Raw genomic sequence first — 20006 nt, 5'->3', positions numbered from 1 at the left:
TCTGTAAGTTGTGGAATTCAGTACTCTCAAAAGACAGCACTGAACCTCAGTCTTTTCCCTTTCCGGCTGCTCTGTAATATTTCTTTCTTTCTTCTGATTCCATCTCAATTGAGTGTCAAAGTGGTCATGATACTTTCTTCGGGAAGCACCTGATCTCCAACCATGCACGTAGTTTTATTAATGTAAATCAGCAAAGAACTTCATTCTCCTTTTTTGAGAGACCTAATGCACTTCTGAATTTATGCCATGCCATCTGCAGGCTATGCAATACACTTTTTTGAAACTTAAATAATGAGGAGTGGAACAATGAGTACTGCTGCCATCAAAGCTCGCCCACTAAACCCATGAGAGTTTCTGATCTGGTGGAGCAAAATGGGTTGGAGGATCATATTTCTGAATTCATGTAATTGTACTTAGAGATTATGATGATGGGCACCTGATAAATGCAACTAATGATTTTAAAGAATAATCACTCCTATCACAATGTCACTAAGGGTCATGATTCAAGAAGAAAAAAAAAAATATATATATATATATATATATATATATATATATATATAAAAAGAACAGCCATTCATGTGCAAGGAGACTGAAACTGTATATTATCTCCTCAATCATGTTTTCAAATATTTTAAAAAATGAAGTTCTCTTTTCAATGCTGTTCATTTGTTTTCATGAAAAAAGTTTCATATCTCTAACCTTCTACCGGTATTTCCACATCTGTTCCTTCACTGCAATCGGAACCCTGGTGGCTTCCTTAGATAAATATAAAGTAAAATATACCATAATAAAAATACAGAGTAACTTCTGTTAATAGTCAAAACAAGAATTTTACTATGACAAGTACAAAACTATAAACATCTGAAATCCACATGAACTGAAAAGATGCATCTCTATTTCAAAACTTCATGTAAAAAAGCACTCTGATCATCTTTGTGCAGAAGTGTCTGGCTTGATGTGCAAAACAGCTTTTTTCTAATGTTTGTACACGGACAGCATTATATATTTTTATACACTGAGGCCACATCTACACTACAGTGATCTTTTGAAAGATGATCTTCCAGAAGATCTCTTCCGGAAGGTCTTATTTCGAAAGAGCGCATCCACACCCAAAAAAAAGCACACTGAAAGATCAATCCATTATTTTGATAGAGAGTGTCCACACAGCCCCTGCTCTTTCAAAAGAAGGGGCCAAGGATCGAAAAATCCAGCCATGAGGACTGCTCTTTTGAAAAAAGGGCCCATGGAGTGTCCACACAAGTTCTTTTTTCAAAAGAAGCTTTCAAAAAGGAGTCATGCTTCCTGGTCCAGGAGCAGAAGAGGGCTTCCAGAAGAGCCATATTCTTTCAATTTCGGATCGAAAGAGTGCATTTTGCATGTGGACAGTGTGTGTTCTTCCAAAAAAGGGCCACATTTTCTGAAAGAACTTGCTAATATAGACATGACCAGAACGAGACCACTGATGGGAGAAAAGAGGTGTTTATGCAAAATTTCTCCAGGATTTTCTGATTCTGCAGAGAACCACTTTCCTTCACCATACCCAAACACTTTTCTCATTAAAATGGTTTTCACTGTCTTCTTCCTCCCAATCCTGACCCCTGAAAGCACACAAAACTTTAAAAAAAGTCTGAAATGTCGCATGCAAAGAGGGTTATTAAAAAAATTGTTAATAGCATAATTTTAAAAACCAAACTGCAATAGAAACAAGACCTAAAATTTCAAAATTTGCTATTAATTTTTGATGCTTCAATAGAGCTACATCTACACGTGAATGCTACATCGAAATAGCTATTTCGATGAATAACGTCTACACGTCCTCCAGGGCTGGTGCCGTTGACGTTCAACGTTGACGTTGGGCAGCACTACATCGAAGTAGGCGCTGCAGGGGAGCGTCTACACACCAAAGCGGCCCACATCGAAATAAGGGTGCCAGGAACAGCTGCAGACAGGGTCACAAGGCGGACTCAACAGCTAGCCGCTCCCTTAAAGGGCCCCTCCTAGACACACTTGCACTAAACAGCACAAGATCCACAGAGCCAACAACTGGTTGCAGACCCTGTGCATGCAGCATGGATCCCCAGCTGCAGCAGCAGCAGCCGCCAGAAGCCCTGGGCTCAGGGCTGCTGCACACGGTGACCATGGAGCCCCACAGGGGCTGGAGAGAGCGTCTCTCAACCCCTCAGCTGATGGCCACCATGGTGGACCCCGCTATTTCGATGTTGCGGGACGCGGATCAGCTACACGTGCCCTACTTCAACGTTCAACATTGAAGTAGGGCGCTATTCCCATCTCCTCATGAGGATAGCGACTTCGATGTCTCACCGCCTTATGTCAATTTCAACTTCGAAATAGCACTCACCACGTGTAGACATGGCAGGCGCTATTTCGAAGTTGGCACGGCTACTTTGAAGTAGCCGGCACGTGTAGACGCGGCTTAGGTGTTTTAAAGAGGGACTGATATTAAGATTAAGATGGCAGAACACTTGTGAAAGTCAGTGCTCCCTTTTACTGTCTCAAAAAGAGCACCAACAAATTTAATAATCACAAAAAGATTTATCCCTTTTGAAAATTTAGATCCTAGACTTTACTTTTGTCTCATACCAAATTCCAAACTTCAGCATCTTAAGAATCAGCACTCATACACCCAAATACTAACACTGCTGTAAGAAAATAGTGCTGATTGAAACAGAATTGAAAAAAATACCTGTGTATGTCTTGGCAAGAGCAATTTTTTCATCAATTTCTGAAGTCTCTGAAGGGCCTGCTTTGGGGACACAAAAATAAATCTTTAAAAATCTATTTCATGTTAAAATAAACTTTTTCAGCCACTAAATTAATGAGCTAACCCAGCCCCTTTCATTAAGGATATCAATGTATTATATTTGGATTCCATAGGGTTTTTTTCCCCCTAAAATAGCACAATAAAGTTAAGACTTGTTCAATTCAATGAGTGCATGAAGATGTTAACCCATAATTAACTACAAGCAGTACGTCTCTGATCCAGAACCTTTGGGGTCTGACAGGTGCAGAACAAAAGAATTTGCGGGACCATGTGAGCTCAATATTACCTAACAGCACGGCATAGAGCAAGGGATGTTGGAGCTGGAGGTGATGGTGAAGTTGCCCTAGTTCTTTTGGATTAGTCTGTGGAAGAGAGCTACTGAATACAGTGAAACCCAGTTATCTGGCATTTGGATAACTGGCACATTTAGTTAACCAACATGCTGCTGACCCCAGCTCTATCAACTGGCACATGTTATTATCCATCATCCCCAGTTCCCTGGGGATGCCAGATAATAAAGCTTTTGCTATATAAGGTATTTCCCCAACTCACGCTAACATAGTTCATCACTAGGTGTTGCTATATATGTAAGGTGACAGGACAGTTATGGAGTCTGTTCAACTCTGATTCTTAAAATATAATCAGATTACATTTCTTACTAACACCTAAATTTTCTTCAGAGAAGTATGCATGAAGCCAATGAGAATTGTACTTTCATATAGAGGGTACAATTTAGTTTAAAAAAAAAAAAAAAGCAGCTGATTATTTCTTTGTTGAAATCTGCACGTAATTGATTGTTTTAGAAGTATACCTAGAATCCCTGGCCCCACTATGTAAATATGATTGAGACAGTCTCTACTCCAGAAATTTTACCATCTAAATTCTGATTTTGAGCAGTAATATCACCATGCCCAGGCTGAGAGTAATATGTAACATTTAAGCCCAACAGACACACCCTGGACACAACTGGAAAAAAAATCCTTAGACCTGTGCTTAGTCCAAATTTCCTGAACAACTTTTTTCCTCCAATCACATAACCCTATCTTCCACAGTTTGAAGTTTTAGCAAAAACTGATATATTGGAAGATTTCTCATTTCAAAAAAAAAATTAACAAACTTTAGCGTAAATTGCTTGCACAACTTTGTTCTGCAAAACATTTAGCTCTGCAATGATTATATCAGTAATTGTGAACAAACTTTTTTCCATTGGCTTGTGTGTATACAGTGAAATCAATATCTCCATTAATGATGATCAAACTGTACTGGAAGAAAGAAAAATGCTGCTTGAGAACACAATATTTAAGATTTTCTTCTTACCTATTTTGACATATGATGGTGATAAAGATTCATAACCAATAAAGCAAATCAAATTTCAGAATCAGTATCTAAAGCCATGAATTAATGACTGTTTGAGCCCCTCCCCCTCTCAATTTCCCACAAATGAAAATTTAAATCTTTTGGAGTTTCTCCCAGAAATTGGTAAATTAAAAAAAAATATTACTGCACCTACCTTGTTTTGCCAATATTTTGTGTCCAACATGGCTATAACACTTCATACACCACACACACACACACATTATAGGTCAACATTATTTAAAAAAATGCTACCAACTCTAAAAATGTTTTTCCTTTGTTTTTTCTTAACAATCCTGATTGTGAAGAAATCCCCTCCATCGTGCAGCTAACCAATCAAAAGGTAAAATATACACACAAATTGAAAAGTCAGCCAACAAAATTAAAATCTGACCATTACAAAAGGCGATCAATGAAAAGTGTTTAGCCAACAATACATCTGTGACAATTGATTTCTTTTTCCTGTCATTACTCAGATATGACATCTTATGTCACATCATACATGTAAGCTAATATTATTACCTGGAATATTATACTGATAGTAGTCAGGGTCCTCTGATTCCTCCTTTACTGTTACCATCTCAAGTGAAATTCCTGAAGAAGCAATCGAAAAGTCACCCAGTTACATATACAGACTCATCATAAACAGAATCTTTATATTAAAAATAAATAAATAAATAAATAAATAAATAAAATTCTGGCTTGACTATTTTGCAAAAAGGAAAAAACAGTTTGAAGTAATGTGACTAGTTACTATTTTCTAAAAACTGCACTGTGAGATTCCAGCTCTCTTTTAGCTCAATGACTTCCCTAACAAATAGGTTCTGTTACTCTATTTCTTTTTTAAAAACTTCTTGTCTTGCAAACTCAATTTTCAATCCAAATAGTCAAGATGGGCTCTTCCCTTCTTGTACAGAATCACTAATCATGAAAGTTCTGCCATATTCCCTACGCACATGGTACTTCTCAACTAATTTTTGCTCACTTATGTTTACATAGTGAATTTGGTTGAAAATAGAGACATTTCTGGAACGGAACAATTTTGCTTTGGGCAGCAACACTCTTAAGACCTTGAACTGGTCCACATTTTGCTAAGTAATGCTCTAGGCATATCAGCAATTGGTTCCAAAATGTCTTCAAAATATTTTGACTAGAGGAAGATTACCACCCCAAGATTCTGCAGAACAGAACGGCATTAATAATGCTGCAGATGTTCTCACATCATCTGCGGCAAAGATTTGACTTTTCTTTATTTCAGTCTCTCCGCGACTTGTCACTTTTGAAAACAAGAATGCCCATTAACTATGTATTAAATGAACAAAAAATCATTTCTTACACAGCATTTACACAATCTAGGATAAAAATTAATGGATATTAAGTCCATGCATTAAGACTGGAAATTATAGCTGATGTGGTCCTTAAAATGATAGCTAAAATGGTACATAAAATCTTATAAATATGTTAGCCCTCAAAATGGACACAAATTAAATCCTGTAATACTTAGCCATTAGGAGACTACAGTTTGGTTAAATGGAGGAAAGGGTTTTAATTTATTTATTGACATCAAGAGGAGTTGTTCTAGCATTTTTCTGTTTCCACCATCACTGTCTAAACACAGTCACTTTAAACTAAGACTGCTTGCTCAGAATGCTTTGCAAAGAGGTACAAAACAAAGTTACATACCAGAATCTTCATTTGGTTCTGTCTTCACTTGGACAGGAGGGCAACTAAAGTGGGAAAAAATGGCAAAAATTTTAAAAGAAGATTCAAAAACACGCTTATAGAACTTTCTGAAGTGCTTATATTTTCTAACGGTAATTTGTTTATATCACTTCAAAGTTAAGGAGAAAAAAAATTCACAGTACCACGTAGTAGCTATTCTCAACTACCTTAGTGGCTTTCAGTATCACACATTCTCTACAGTAAACCCCCAAGACATGGGGAAACTGCTCCTGTCAGGGACAACAGCCTGACTCTTGCTGCTCCCTGACAGTAGCGGTCCCTGTCAGGGCAGCAGTCTGACTCTCAGCTGCACCCAACAGGAGCGGCTTCCTGCTCCCGTCAGGGACAGCAGTGAGAGTCAGGCTGCCATCCCTGACAGGAGTGGGGAAACTGCTCTTGTCAGGGCAGCAGCCTCACTCTTGACTGCTGCCACTGACAGCAGCAGTTTCCCAGTCCCTGGAGTGGTGGGGAGCTCAGAAGCCAGGTGGCTCTCCTCCACTTGCAGAGCAAGGAAACTGTAGCCCTGGTCAGTTTCCTGGCTCCAAGCAGTGGAGGGGAGCCAAAGGCCAGGCTGCCCCTGGTTCCTGGCTACCCTCCACTGGCTAGAGCCAGGAAACTGACCAAAGCTGCTGTCCTAGTCAGTTTCCAGGCTCTGCAAGGGGAGAGGAGCTATGAGCCAGGCTGCTGCCTGGTTCCCAGCTTCCTGCTACTTTCCAGACCTGGGAAACTGACCAGCTTGTGTGTGATCAGTTTGCAGTGTCCCTTAAGTGGCAGCAGCTGGGAACCAAGCAGCAGCATACAGCTGGTCAGTTTCCTGGGTCCCACAAGCAGTGGGGAGACAGGAACCAGGCTGCTCCCCGTTCCCTGGCTCCTGCAAGCCCATGGGAGACGGCAACTAGGCTGCAGCCATGCTCCTGGCTCCCCTCAACTTGATTGAAAATTTGAGTTACACGGGGGTTGCAGGAACTCAACCCCTGCGCAACACGAGGGTTTACTGTACCCGACTTCTTTAAGAGACCCTGTATTACAGAATTGCACTATTTTTAGTAAGATGTGTCTTTAGAAACACATAATTCCATAAAAATTTGCATTTTGCAACATATTTACATTTTTGAATTTCCAATTTGTTCTGGATGTTGCCAAGTAGTAAAACTGTATAATATTTAATAGTTTGTGGGAAGGAATAAGCTTGGTGCTAATATTTGTGATGAACTGCAGGAGATTAAGTTCATCAGAGACTTGGTCTAAACAAGGTGATAAAGTCGAATTTAAGGCTCTATGGTCGATTTTATAAACTCTCCGTCTACTTCCCAATAAGTTGATTCTAAGTGGCTATAAATGCCGACTTCTGTACTGCTGACCTCCCAACGAAGTTACTTGGAAAAATCAAATTTGCAATGTCCAACTTATGTACCTCAAGATGTCATTTTCCACTATCGCCCTGCCCCCACTGGTCTCCAGGTAAGCCAAAAGTAAGTGACAGGAAGCAGTGTTCTTCAGCCTGGAATTTTGATTACATTTCCTTTCCTCTCTGGCCAATGTGGCGAGCAGATGTATGAGTCACATCTCTAAAGCACACCTAGCATACCTTGTAGCCATTAGTTCCCAGGATCAAAAAAGGGCCTGAACAGGGAGCCCTCAGGAGATCTTGAGCCTCTTTTCACTGTGCAACAAAGAAGCTATTATAAGCAAGCTCAAATCCAGCAAAAGGAATGCCGATATTTATGCCAAAATAGCACGAGGCATGACTGAGAAAGGTTACAACAGGGACACTCAGCAGTCCTCTTGAAGATCAAGGAGTTGCACCAGAACTACCAGAAATGCAAGACAGCCAATGGTCAGTCTGGGGCATCTCCTCAGAAATGCTGATATTATGATGAGCTGTATGCTATTCCCCCAAAAGTGGTATTGACAGCTCTGATCATGGGCAGAGTGCGGAAGCGCATGATGCTGAGGAACAAGTGGCCAACAGCAAGGTACAGTCAAGCTTAGACATATGCCCTGAAAGCCAGGAGCTTTTGATCAAGCTGGAGCCAGTTGATCGCATCTCCTTAACTCAGGGGGCGACTTCAGAGGCCAACCCGGATCTTGGAGAGGGCACTTCTGGTAAGCAGACTTTTACTGTACTGATGGCAATAATATGTTGCAATCATGTTGTGGAGGGTTAATGTTCCTTTCCCTTAGAACAGCTTGTTAACATGCTTGGGGATGCAGCGCAGATCCTGCCTAGACAAAAAGCTGAAGCTCTTAGTTACTTGTGGATGTCCATCATGAGATTTTTGGGGAGACCTGATGTATTCCTGCTTCCACAGGAAGACATCTTAATGCACCAGGCCACTAGTAAGGGATCTGGAATCATGGCACCATAGAGCATTCTTGTAAATTTTCCAAAATGATAGCAGGATAGAATGAACAATCTTTCCTTATGCCTTTTTGTTAGTGTAATCAGGCTGATGTCTCCTTTGGCCACCTACAATGCATGGGAAGTTTCATCAGTCACTAATGATTTTTTGCCTGGCATCCTACCAAGTGCAAAGCAAACTCAAGCATCTCCTAGTGCAGCCACTTTAAATTCCAGGATGGACATGCGATCACGCACGACAGCCCTGTCCTCCCTCCCTTCAGGGCCCACAGGCAATCAACCCTCCCTGGTTCATGTGCGTGCACCCAGTGACTTAATTATTTTTGGAATCATTCAGCAGCTGTTTGGGAATTTAAAATATGGGTGCTGCTTTAAGCAGCATATGCTCGCTCTCCCATGGTCCAGCATCCCTGGGACATACTGAGCCATCCCTACACGCTGTGCCACCCCTCCCCTAAGTGTTGCTTTAATCAAGTTTTTTCCTGTGGGGAAAAACAAAAACAAAAACAAAAAAATCCACCAAACTTCTTTTGTGGATGAGCTCAACGTGTTCTGCCTGGAATTGTGAATTTTTCTGTCTTAACAAGTAACAAGTGTGACCTTGCAGTTGCAATGTGTTCCTCAGGACAGACAGGCAGTCATCATTTCTGTGATTATGGTCACTGTTCCAAGTAAAGACAAAAATGTTGCTATTGCTAAAGCATATTTCTATGTTTGTTTTTAATCAGCAAGTGACCCTGGGAAAAGACCAAGAGCGCACAGTTCAGCAAACAGACAGCTGCCTATGATGTGGAGAAAGAGGATGACCAAGAATGATTTGTTGGAGAACTATACGCAAAGAGTTTCAGAAGAGTGAAATTAGTGATTGGAGGAAGCAAATGATGGCGTCACAACAATTAATGCATGAATTAATTATGTTTTTTATGGGCAAACAGACAGTGTTACTGAATTCTGTGATAGAGAAATTGCAAATCGGCCAGATCTATTATGAGCAGGCAGATGGAACTGATTACCTCGCTGCTAGAATCAGAGATCCATGCTCGCCCCGCCCCCCTCGCCCCACAAATGCTCCATTACACGTTCCCCTACCCATACATATTACCTTCCCTTTTGGAGGCACAGAATCCCCAGGCCACTCCAGGCACCACTGACACACGCCACCCCATTCATTGTCCTATCCTGGACATGGCACTACATCCCCCAGCCACTCAAGGCACCATCAGCTTAGAGATCCCTCAACCTAGTCAGCGCAGTCCCCTGCTCCTGGCTCAGTATCCCCATCCAATCATTCCCCTTCCCCCCACCCCTGCAATATCCTCTCTCTCTGTACATTCAGCACCCTCTTCTCACTGGGGACCCAAAACGAGGGGAGGAAGGCAAAGGAGAGCCCAGCTTCCTAGTCCCAAAACCTCAACACCCACCAGAAGGCTAACCTTTCACTAACCATGACCTTAGTACCCTATTCCTCCCCTCCATGTCCCCCGCCCTTCCTTTAGTGTCCCTTAAATAAAAACATTATTTTGGAAAAAGATTTTCATTTATTGGTTAACATGCTTTGGAGTTTGATGGGTGGTGATGGGTGTCTCATGGTTTATGGGGGGTTTCATAAAAAGCAAGGAAACAGCATGGTTGGGGGGGTGCCAGTTAACGCTCTTAATGCTCATTCACAAACATGGTTTTCAAGGTATCCCTGATTTTCAGTGCATCTTTCTGGGCTTTCCTGTTTTCCCTTAGGGGTGGCTGATGATAATTTCCTGACAGGACCTCAGCCTGGGCCCCCCCACATAGGTATGAAACTTTACCCTCTCGCCTCACAAATGTTACAAAGAATACAGCAGGCCCCAATGACCATGGTAGTGTTCACTTCACTGAGGTCTAAGCAGGTCAGAAGGCACGCAAACCTTGCTTTTAAATGTCCAAAGGCACATTCTACCACCATGCTGCACCTGCACAGCTTGTAGTTAAAGAGCTCCTTTCTGGAGTCCAGGGTGCCTGGGTAGGGCTGCATGAGCCCAGGGAACAAGCAGTAGGCAGGGTCACCCAAAACAACTATCAGCATTTCCATTCCTTCAATGTTAATTTTCTGCTGTGGGAAGAAAGTACCACTGTGGAGCCTTCGACAAAGACCAAAATTCCTAAAGATATGCACATCACACACCCTTCCCAACCACCCCACAGTGATATCAGAGAAATTACTTTTGTGATCCACCAATACCTGCCCCACAGAGAAGTACCCCTTGTGGTTTATATATTCTGAGACTTGGTGGTCTAGTGTCAGGATGGGGAGATGCATTCCATCTATGGCCCCACTTCAGTTAGGGAACCCCATGGCCACGAATCTATCCACTATCTCTTGCACATTCTCCAGAGTCACTGTCTTCCACAGGAGAAGCATGTTGATCATCTTGGCTATCCGTAAGAGGACAGCCTCCACCGTAGATTTGCCCACTCCAAAATTGATTGCCCACTGACCGGTACCTGTCTGGTGTTGCAAACTTTCAAAATGCATTTGTAACATGCTTCCTGACTGCCCAAGCAGGTCTCATTCTGGTATCATTGGATTCCAGGGAAGGAGACAGCAGTTCACAAAGTTCCTTGAAAGCGGTCTTAAGCACGTGGAAGTTTTGCAGCCACTGCTGGTAGCCCCATCGCTGCAAAACAATGCGATTCCATGACTCTGTGCTGGTTTTCGGCTCCAGAACCTCCATTCCACGTTATACAGTGACATCAGTACTGCCAGAAAATCCATGGTTCTTCACTCTAGATATTCATGTCTGTCTATGGCCCCAGCAATAATGATCTGGTTACGCATGGGCATTATGTTCAGAAGATACTCCATCACAGTATGCAAAATGAGCACAAAACACTGCATCAAATTTTGAAATGTATCAGGAGCCACGTTCGCATCTGTAATGGTAGCTAGCAGTCAAGACAAAGCAGCACACAAAAATGCAATTTTTTTTTCCAGGCAGAAGCAGGAGGTGACATTCTAGGATGGTGGCACCAGAAACACTTGCAGCAAATTTTTCCTCCGTAAGACACCAGCACAAAAGCCCAAAGTGCAATAGGGGTGGGAACTGTGGGAGAAGTGTCCAGAATGCACTGTGCCCATAGTTGGACAAACTCAACTTTATAAAATCCAGTGTTGAAAAGTCAGCTAACAAATTCGACTTTATTCCCAAGTGTAGACATACACAAAAAATAACATATGAATTACATTATAGATTATTCATGTAGGCTGAAGTAAAACTGTTAACTACTGAATTTGGAAGAACTTATATATAGTCAAACTTCCTCTTGCTCTTGGCCATGTGGCTATGCACTATCTTTGAGTCTTTGTAATCAAAAGGTTATTCTGATTGCGGGAGGGGGAGGAAAGTATGAAGAAAGCTACATGTCATATAAAAATACGTACTAAACACTGCAAACTGTAAAAGTTTATAAATTCCCCCCCCCTTTTTTTTTTTTTAAAAGGGGGGGTGCTATGTTTATCAGAGACAGAAATAAGCCAACAACTGTTATATATCATCTGTTTCTATAGTTCCAATAGGAAAAAAAAATACTTTTACCTTCCACTGGATGGTGTAACTGTGCGCACAGAATCTGTAACAGTCACGAGTGCCAGAAAATGAAGATAAAAAATCTATAGTTTTCTTATTCGCCACTTACATTAGACAAGTTTAAAATGACACAAACAAATTAATATTGTTATGCTAAACAGGATTTAATTTGAGATTGACAAATATCTACACCAAGCTATGGTCAGACAGCATGTCTTTTTATAAGAAAGACTTTTTTGTTAATATTTGTTGTTAATATTGGTTATTAAATGTAAGCATTTTATCTATCCCTTTCATGATTGTAAATGGAAGTCCTAACAGCAAAACTAAATTGATGGTTTGTCTCAACATTGCCAAAACACGCAGGAAAGTTCAATAATCTTGCTGTCCTGTTTCTATATTGCACTTTGGTGCATATTATTATTGGAATATGAATTATGAATATTTCTGTGGAGTTATTTAGCATACTGAAAGCTACTTTTTGTCTTAGCATCATTTTGCTCATTAATGGATTCTTTGCCATTTCCCTTTCATGAAGAATGTGCATGCCTAAAGGTTTGTCAACATATCCCCACAAGGCAGACTTAATTTGGGAGCAGGAGAACATTGCTTTCAAAAGGTGAAATGTATCCCTAATGCAAATCCTGTGGTAGCCCTTCAGAGAGGGCAATAGCAAAAACGGGACTCTGTATTGCATTTAAATAGGTCGGCATGAAATCCTTATTCTGGACAAGCCAGCTGTTGCTTAAGGAAGTTTCTTCCCCAACACATGCAAAGATATTTGCATTGCTTTTTGGAACTGGCATACTTCTCTCTGTCCATAAAATATACTTCTATGGATGACCTATGGCCTCCAATAAGCAGACAGGTGTGGTATAACCAAAGCACTGGGAAAGAGCAACTCATGTGTCTTAGTGCCAGACTCTCTCCAGAGTTTTAGATAAGTAATTTGGCCTTTGCCTTCTCTGTCATTGATATTATGTGTAATTCACAATAAGACAAGTGTTGTATGAGTATTGAACATATTAGAACAATTTCTCTCCCCAGCCAGTGGCTTATGTTAGACTGCACAAAGGAAAAGAGAATGGTTCTGCAACTGAGTAACTTGAACCATAATCTAGGCCCTTCTGCCTTTTATAGGGGAATGAAACACATCAACTATAAAATACAAACAACTGAAGGAAAAAAAAAAAAAACCACACAGTAGTCCCCCCTGTCCCCACCCCAAATTAGATGAGGGTTGCATTACTGCGCACCCTCATACAACTCAAATTTCACGCAAGTCGGGGGAGGGGGGGTGCTCCTGGCTCCCCTGGGTTTGCAGGAGCCACACGCAGCTGTCTGCCCACCAGGCTCCCCCAGCTTCTCCCCAGCTGAGGGAAACAGGGGAGAAGACCAACGGCAGCTGGTAGAGCCCAGTGGGCAGACAGCCGCTGTGGCAAAGCCTCTCCCCTTGGGGCTGGAGCAATTTTGATTTACGCCTAACCTGTGTTAATGAGAGTTGAGCACAAATTGAAATCGCGCATACTGGGGGATTGCAGTATACATTCCAGCTACAGCTTTAATATTTTCTTTATGTCAAACTGATACTCACCAAGGTGTTTCTTTGGCTCTAGAAAAGGCCTAGATTAACGGAAAAAGAAAAATGTGTTACCTAAAAGATAAATACCATTATGCATTTGGGAGTATAAACACTTAAGTACAAATATTGAATTCTTCATGTAAAATTGCATATGCACATTTTTTAAAGAATTCTAGAATTTAAAGCATCCACAAAAAAATATCAATTAGCTGTTGACTGACTTAAACAGACAAACCAATTCAAGGGACAGAATATAACCTTTTGATCACAAATGAGATCCCTGATTTGTTTTCCAAAATCCATTTCAGTGTTGTCACATCATAATTTGCTGGATGTTTAAATGCAAGTCCTTCAGGAAGACCCTGCACTACAACTGCAGACTGGTCCCTTTGAATCTTGTCATATGGCACAGGAACTACCGTTGACTTCCCTAAAGCTTTACCTGTATTAAAATAAATTGTTGGGAAACAAAAATACACAAGATTAAACACAACAAGTCAGGATTTCATTTTTTCCTTCTTTCTCCCAAGTTGCTCTCTGTATCTCTGAAGTATGTTCTTCCCAGTTGCACACTTCCCACCACCCCATGGTCTGTCGCTACTGTTACCATTTTTCTCAAGGGGGATGGCAACATCTGAAGCTTCCTTCAAAGTCACTTTCAAAATTGTCCATCTCCATCAAGAAACAGGATGCAATGTCTCCTCAGCTAGAAAGAGGGAAACCACAGTACTTTGTTTCTCTGGAGAGGAATATGCTTCCTCTACAACTCTCCAAGACACTAACTGCTTTGGGGGCAGGGCAAGACAGGAGTCAGACATGGATCAGAAACTCCAGAATTAAGCACATATTGTCAGTTGACAATGCAGAGAATTACCATGAGGTTATGTACATTGCTTTGCTTGAAAAAGAAGGCTGCCAGATAGAACATTATGAACCTGTTTAAAATTTAAATATACTTTAGAACTATGAAAAATAAAGCTTATTACAACAGAAGTACTCTAGACTGAGGACAGAAACTGTAAACCACCCTCCATCCTACTTTAAAGATGGTATAGCAGTCCCAGGAAGAGAGAATAGTGTTATTTCACATTTTTTAAAATTAGTTTAAGCATTTACCATAGCAAAAGCAGAAGAAATCCTCTACAGACTTTTGGAGAGCTTCCGTTTCTACAATATCTACAGTCAGCCTGTTTACAAGTGACGTAGTCTTTGTTTTCTGCAATTCAGCGGCCTTTTCCCCTTCAGTAACGCCTGCAAATCATTTTGTACTGATCAGAACACAAATCTCAATCCTTAAAACTCATCTGTTAGCTGTTAATACTGCACAGAAAAACAGTACATAGGACTTAAAATCAAGTCTCTTCTTATGTTGAGAACATGTTGGTTGTGGGTAAACCAATGTTTATACCAGCATTATTATAAAGGTATTCATGAAGGTAATAAAAATCCATCATCTATAGAGCAAAGCAAAAAGATGATCATGAACTAAGACATCTAAGCTGGTTATTCTTGCACAGAGGTAAAAAACACTGAGGCTACGCATGCACTAGCTAGTCTCTCTCCCCGCCCCTGGTAAAAGTTGGGTCTCTTTTGCAAAAAATCCCACGTAGCGTTGACACACAAAAGATGCATTATTTGGATATTAAGTCTGAAGGGCACAGCACTTTTTCTGGTGGCCCTCTTCCTCTCCCAGATCAGGAAGCATGTCTTTTTCTGAAAGATTCTTTTGGAAAAAAATATGTGGAGACAATCTGTGGGACCCTTTTTTTTTCCCCCAGAAGAGCACTTCTCATGCCACGAGATTTTTCAAACCCTAGCCCATTCTTTCAAAAGAACAGGGGCTGTATGGACACACTGGCGAAAGAGCAGATCAATTTTTTTCATCTGCTTTTTTGTGTGTGGATGTGCTCTTTTGAAAACAAGTTTATTTTTTTAGGAAGAGATCGTCCGAAAGAACTTATTTGAAAGATCGTTGCATTGTAGACACAGCCTGAAGAATAGCTCAACAGAATGGCAAACTGCAATACCAACAAGTAAAAAAGACTGAAGAAGTGATGAGTGAGGTTAACAGGACTATATGAGAGGAGCCCGTCAGCACTCAGCTTTTACTTCTGACATCTTACTCACATTCATGTTGTATAATGCTTAACTGATTCCTTCTGAAGGAAGAGATACAATCTCTCACAACTGCTTGTATGCAAGAGCAGTTCTTTCATCTTTTCAAAGGACTTGTTAAACATGTTTCTACCTTTGCTGAATGGGAGGGAGTGTTATCAAGTTGTTAATGCATGAAACCGAAAATAACTAGATCTAAACTCTATACTTTGTCCTATTTTCTTAGCAAACACAAAGAGGAGAGGGAGATCCTCCAGCAAAAATGAAGACATTAAAATATGGTCTTTCTAATGTTTGAAAAAAAATGCACACACATACAGGTACATGCTGAACTACTTCTTATCCATCATGATGTAGCAGGAGCAATAGATCTCTGAAAGTTCAAATTTTTACTGAAACTGCTGAATTGTTATCAAAATAGCAGAACACCTACACAAAGTTGGGCAACTAATCAAGAATAGGCTGTGGATTGATCAGGAATCAGTGTGTATGTTTAATAAGCATGTGAAAATAAACTATATAAAATTCTACATATTAAAACTGTACATATCTCCTCTATCCTACAAGTCACTAGCCTTCTTTGTATCTTTGAAAAATCTTCTCCAAAGGACACTGAAGTGTCCAATTACTACTTAATGTATGGGAGCTGAATACTTAGATCACCTGGGACTGTTTCTTCCTGGGTAGACACAGTACCCCAGAACACTATTGGTGCTACCAAAAATAATAGAAAATAGGGATAATATTACGTAACTCAGTGAATTCTATGGGTATTAAATTAATGACAGTTTCTAATGTGTGCTCCTAGATTCTTCAAAGTATTGTTAGCTGTACCACCGATTTTTTTCAGATGACAAGCTATTTCATTGAAAAAGAAACTAACTTTCTGTATATGTCAATAGCATGCTTTGCACTTTATTACAAACATCAAATCAAAATCCAGAAAATTACATTGTCCCTGCCTCATGAAGTTTATAGACTAAACAGAGATAAAGTAAATATAAACCTCCCTTGTCAACCAAATGAATTTTCTAGCTCATTATAGGGGCTCTTTTACATACTTTGCTTATCTAATTCTTGACTCTCCCACCCCCGCAACTCTGCCCCTCTGCTCTCTGATTTCTTCACCTTGATAATATTTTTCTGATTTGTCAACCTTAATTACTATTTTTGGTTCTCTGTGCCTTAAATATTGAGTCTGTTCTGGTATGGCTATGATCTGAAGAAGTGGGTCTGTCTCACGAAAGCTCATCACCTAATAAATTATTTTGTTAGTCTTTAAAGTGCTACTGGACTACTTTTTTGTTTCAAATGAAAAACATCTTTGTTGTGTGACTTCATTTGAGTGCACTTTGCAGTTACTTGAAACAATGACAGGCTTGACAAAACACCATTAAATTATAAAGCTCTGTTTTAGTCCAGCACCAGTGTTGTGGCAGACCCAGGCCAGTGGAGTACAGTAGAGTGGTAAAAGGCAGACATAACGGCCACTGGATAAACAGTGTGTAATAAGATTCAGGGGGCCCCAAGCACTGCACCCCATCTGCAGGCAGGAGTGACTCTTACTCAGCAGGTAGAACGTCAAGTTTATTAGCCGACAGAAGCACAGCTCAGTACAGAAGTGTCAGTAGAGCAGGCAGAGACAGTCATTCCAATCCATCCTGGGGAGATGAGCCTGACGGGTACCCCATCTGGGGTCTAGCTTCCCCCTCCGCACAAGCTGGCTGCCTTTGTTCTCTCTCCTCAACTTCTAACTGCCACCTCAGATTCAAAATCCAGCTTGGCTCCTCCCTGCTCTTTGTTCAGGGAAAAAGGTGTTACCTGCCAGCTTAGGTTACAGCCCCAGGGGGTCATACTTAGCTGCTGTGAGCTGCTCTGCCTGTCACACACACACATCCAGCCCGATTCTCTCTCTCTCTCTCTCACACCCCCCCCCACTCCATGCTTGGGGACCCTGAACCCCATTACACACTGTTTATCCAGTGGCCGTTGTATCTGCCTTCTACCACTCTGCTGTAACCCACTGGCCTGGGTCTGCAACAACACTGGTGCCAGAATATAACACAATTCTTTAGTAATTTGTTGCAGTGGTCTGAGTTGGGGGCTGTAGGTGATGACCTGGGGCTGTAGGTGATGACCAGCTACTCCAAGATCGGCCCAAAAAAGCCAAGAACAGAACACCACTGGTCATCACCTACAGCCCCCAACTCAGACCGCTGCAATGAGTTACTAAAGACCTACAACCTATTCTTATTCAGGATGCTACACTCCAGGAGGCCCTGGGTGACATGCCTGTTCTCTCCTACAGACAACCTCCCAACCTCATGAGGATCCTTACTAACAGCCACAGCCTATACCCCTATACCCCAGGAACACCAGTCCTGGAACCTTTCCCTGCAACAAAGCCCGCTGCCAGCTTTGTCCACGTATCTTCTCTGGAAATACCATCACTGGACCTAACCAGGTTACTCACAGAATCACGGGCACTTTCTCATGCTCCTCTACTAACATCATATATGCCATCATGTGCCAACAATGCCCAGATGCTTTGTATATTGGACAGACTTCTAACTCCCTTAGAAAAGGGGTCAACGGGCACAAAACAGACATCAAAACACTCCAGATCCACAAACCAGTTAGTCAACATTTTAATGGAATAGGGCATTCTGTCAATGACCTCAAGCTATGTGTGCTACTGAAGAGAAATTATCGCTCCATTTTAGAGAGAGAAGTGGACGAGCTGACTTTTATATTAAAATTCGGCACATTAACACATGGTTTAAATCATGATGGGAACTTTCTGAGTCACTATAGGGGCTCGTCTGCATACTTGGCTCAATCTAATTCTTGATCTTCCCCCCCACCCCTCCACTCTCTGATTTGCTCACCTTGATCATCTTTTTCTGATTTGTCCTCCTTGCTTACTGTTTTTGGCTGTCTGTGCCTTAAATATTGAGTCTGTTCTGGTCTGGCTATGGTCTGAAGAAGTGGGTCTGTCCCACGAAAGCTCACCTAATAAACTATTTTGCTAGTCTTTAAAGTGCTACTTGACTTCTTTTTGTTTTGATAGTGTATAGACTAGCATGGCTTACTCTCTGTTACTATTTATAATTCACCATGAAGCGCAGGACCTACCAAAGAGAGGCCAGAGCCTCATAACTGTCTGCATTATTCTCACCATAGAAATCGGTTCTTGCAATGGATTGTCTCATGACCAAAAAAGTTGTAATATGAATGGACAACCCAAAGTTGGCAAACCACTGACTGAAATCCTACCATTTTTACTTAATAAAACACTTTGGTTTACTATCAGACCCATTGTAAAGCATTGCATCTCTCTCTTTCATTGATAAAGAGGGTTAAGTTATGAGTTTTACAAAGATAAAAGATGGATTTATGTGGGAGTTTGATCCCTTGTTCGTTTTATGGTTGCTGTGCATCAGAACTGCATCCTCCCAGAGTTGAAGTGGATGAGTATCTGCATTTCTTTACAGGGGTTGAGGGGGAAACCACAATTCGGTACCTTGCGCAGGGGGCCAAGGGACCTGACCCAGCAGGACAGGTTGCTAGGGAGCCCCAGAAAGTAAGGTGGCAGAGGTCACTGGCATAAGCAGCATACTAGGAAACAATCCCCAGATGTCTTCTGTGACTGCATCCTGTCACAGTGATGCACGTCATACTTAATCAAACATTTGCCCTGGAGTCTGGCTACATATGATAAACAGTATTTACCATTTACCAGAGCTCTCTGTTAAACTGTATTTGGTTCAGTAACACCCCAACTACCATTTGATTCTTCAATCAATGTATAATGCAGTTTGCTAACGCAACCACTTCCATTGCAAGAGAAGAGTAATTTCATTGAAGACCAAGTAGAACAATTACTTATATAGCGGCTGCATCTATAGATAATTCTGTAAGGCAGTTAAACAATTGATAGCCATACCCTGAATACGGGTGGCACTGCACAAAGGAGCTCTTAGAAATTTAAAACAGCAGCAAACAAACTTTTCAAGCATGTCCGCTGTTTCTGTGACAGACTGAATAAGTCTGCAGGCTGTACTGTTGTAGGCATTTTGGTCCCAGGATGATGCACACGACGTGGGAGAGAGACATATCTGTCAGTCAAGCAAAATTTAATAATCAAAAAAGATGGGGTGAAGAATGTTTTTTAGTTTTAACAAAAAGCTCCACACAGCCATGCAAAATGCTATTGCTCAATCTCCAATATGTAAGGCCTATTAGAAAACATTTTTCTTGATGGGCAGACTGATTTTTGAATTGCAGGCTACCAGACAAGTCATTAAGCTTATGAAAGACAGCTTGTCTTATTCTACTGGGTCTTCTCTTAGACCTTACTTACACACAAAACTAGTACAGTTGACTCTTTCACATCTGGCATGCTATTACCCAGAACTCTCAAATAACCAGCATTTTAAAAAGTAAATTTTAGTTTCATTTTCCATAAACACAGTACAGTGAAAGTAAATACAAATAAATACAGCAAATACAGTATAAGTTTACACTGTA

General features: G+C 41.0%; 1 protein-coding gene across 7 annotated transcripts in view; it reads right to left on the bottom strand.

Moving 5' to 3' along the window:
• The window catches only part of GTF2I (general transcription factor IIi), a 91860-nt gene that overhangs the window by 49791 nt on the left and 22063 nt on the right, over positions 1–20006 (bottom strand). For 3 of the 7 annotated variants that reach the window (XM_075014002.1, XM_075014001.1, XM_075014007.1), the window contains exons 4-11: positions 14478–14612; positions 13620–13803; positions 13374–13402; positions 11789–11822; positions 5819–5862; positions 4658–4729; positions 2705–2764; positions 700–756 (exon numbers count right to left, since the gene is read on the bottom strand). In XM_075014002.1, coding sequence (XP_074870103.1) covers positions 700–756; positions 2705–2764; positions 4658–4729; positions 5819–5862; positions 11789–11822; positions 13374–13402; positions 13620–13803; positions 14478–14612 — 615 coding nt within the window. Of the gene's footprint in view, positions 1–699; positions 757–2704; positions 2765–4657; positions 4730–5818; positions 5863–7445; positions 7543–11788; positions 11823–13373; positions 13403–13619; positions 13804–14477; positions 14613–20006 lie in introns of those variants that run through there. The other 4 variants (XM_075014003.1, XM_075014004.1, XM_075014005.1 and 1 more) reach the window with 4 other exon arrangements.

The sequence above is a fragment of the Carettochelys insculpta genome, chromosome 19 (genome assembly GCF_033958435.1).
Source record: "Carettochelys insculpta isolate YL-2023 chromosome 19, ASM3395843v1, whole genome shotgun sequence".
NCBI lineage: Eukaryota > Metazoa > Chordata > Testudines > Carettochelyidae > Carettochelys > Carettochelys insculpta.
The sequence above is the reverse complement of the archived record's forward strand: the minus strand, read 5'-3'. Positions and strand labels throughout refer to the sequence as shown.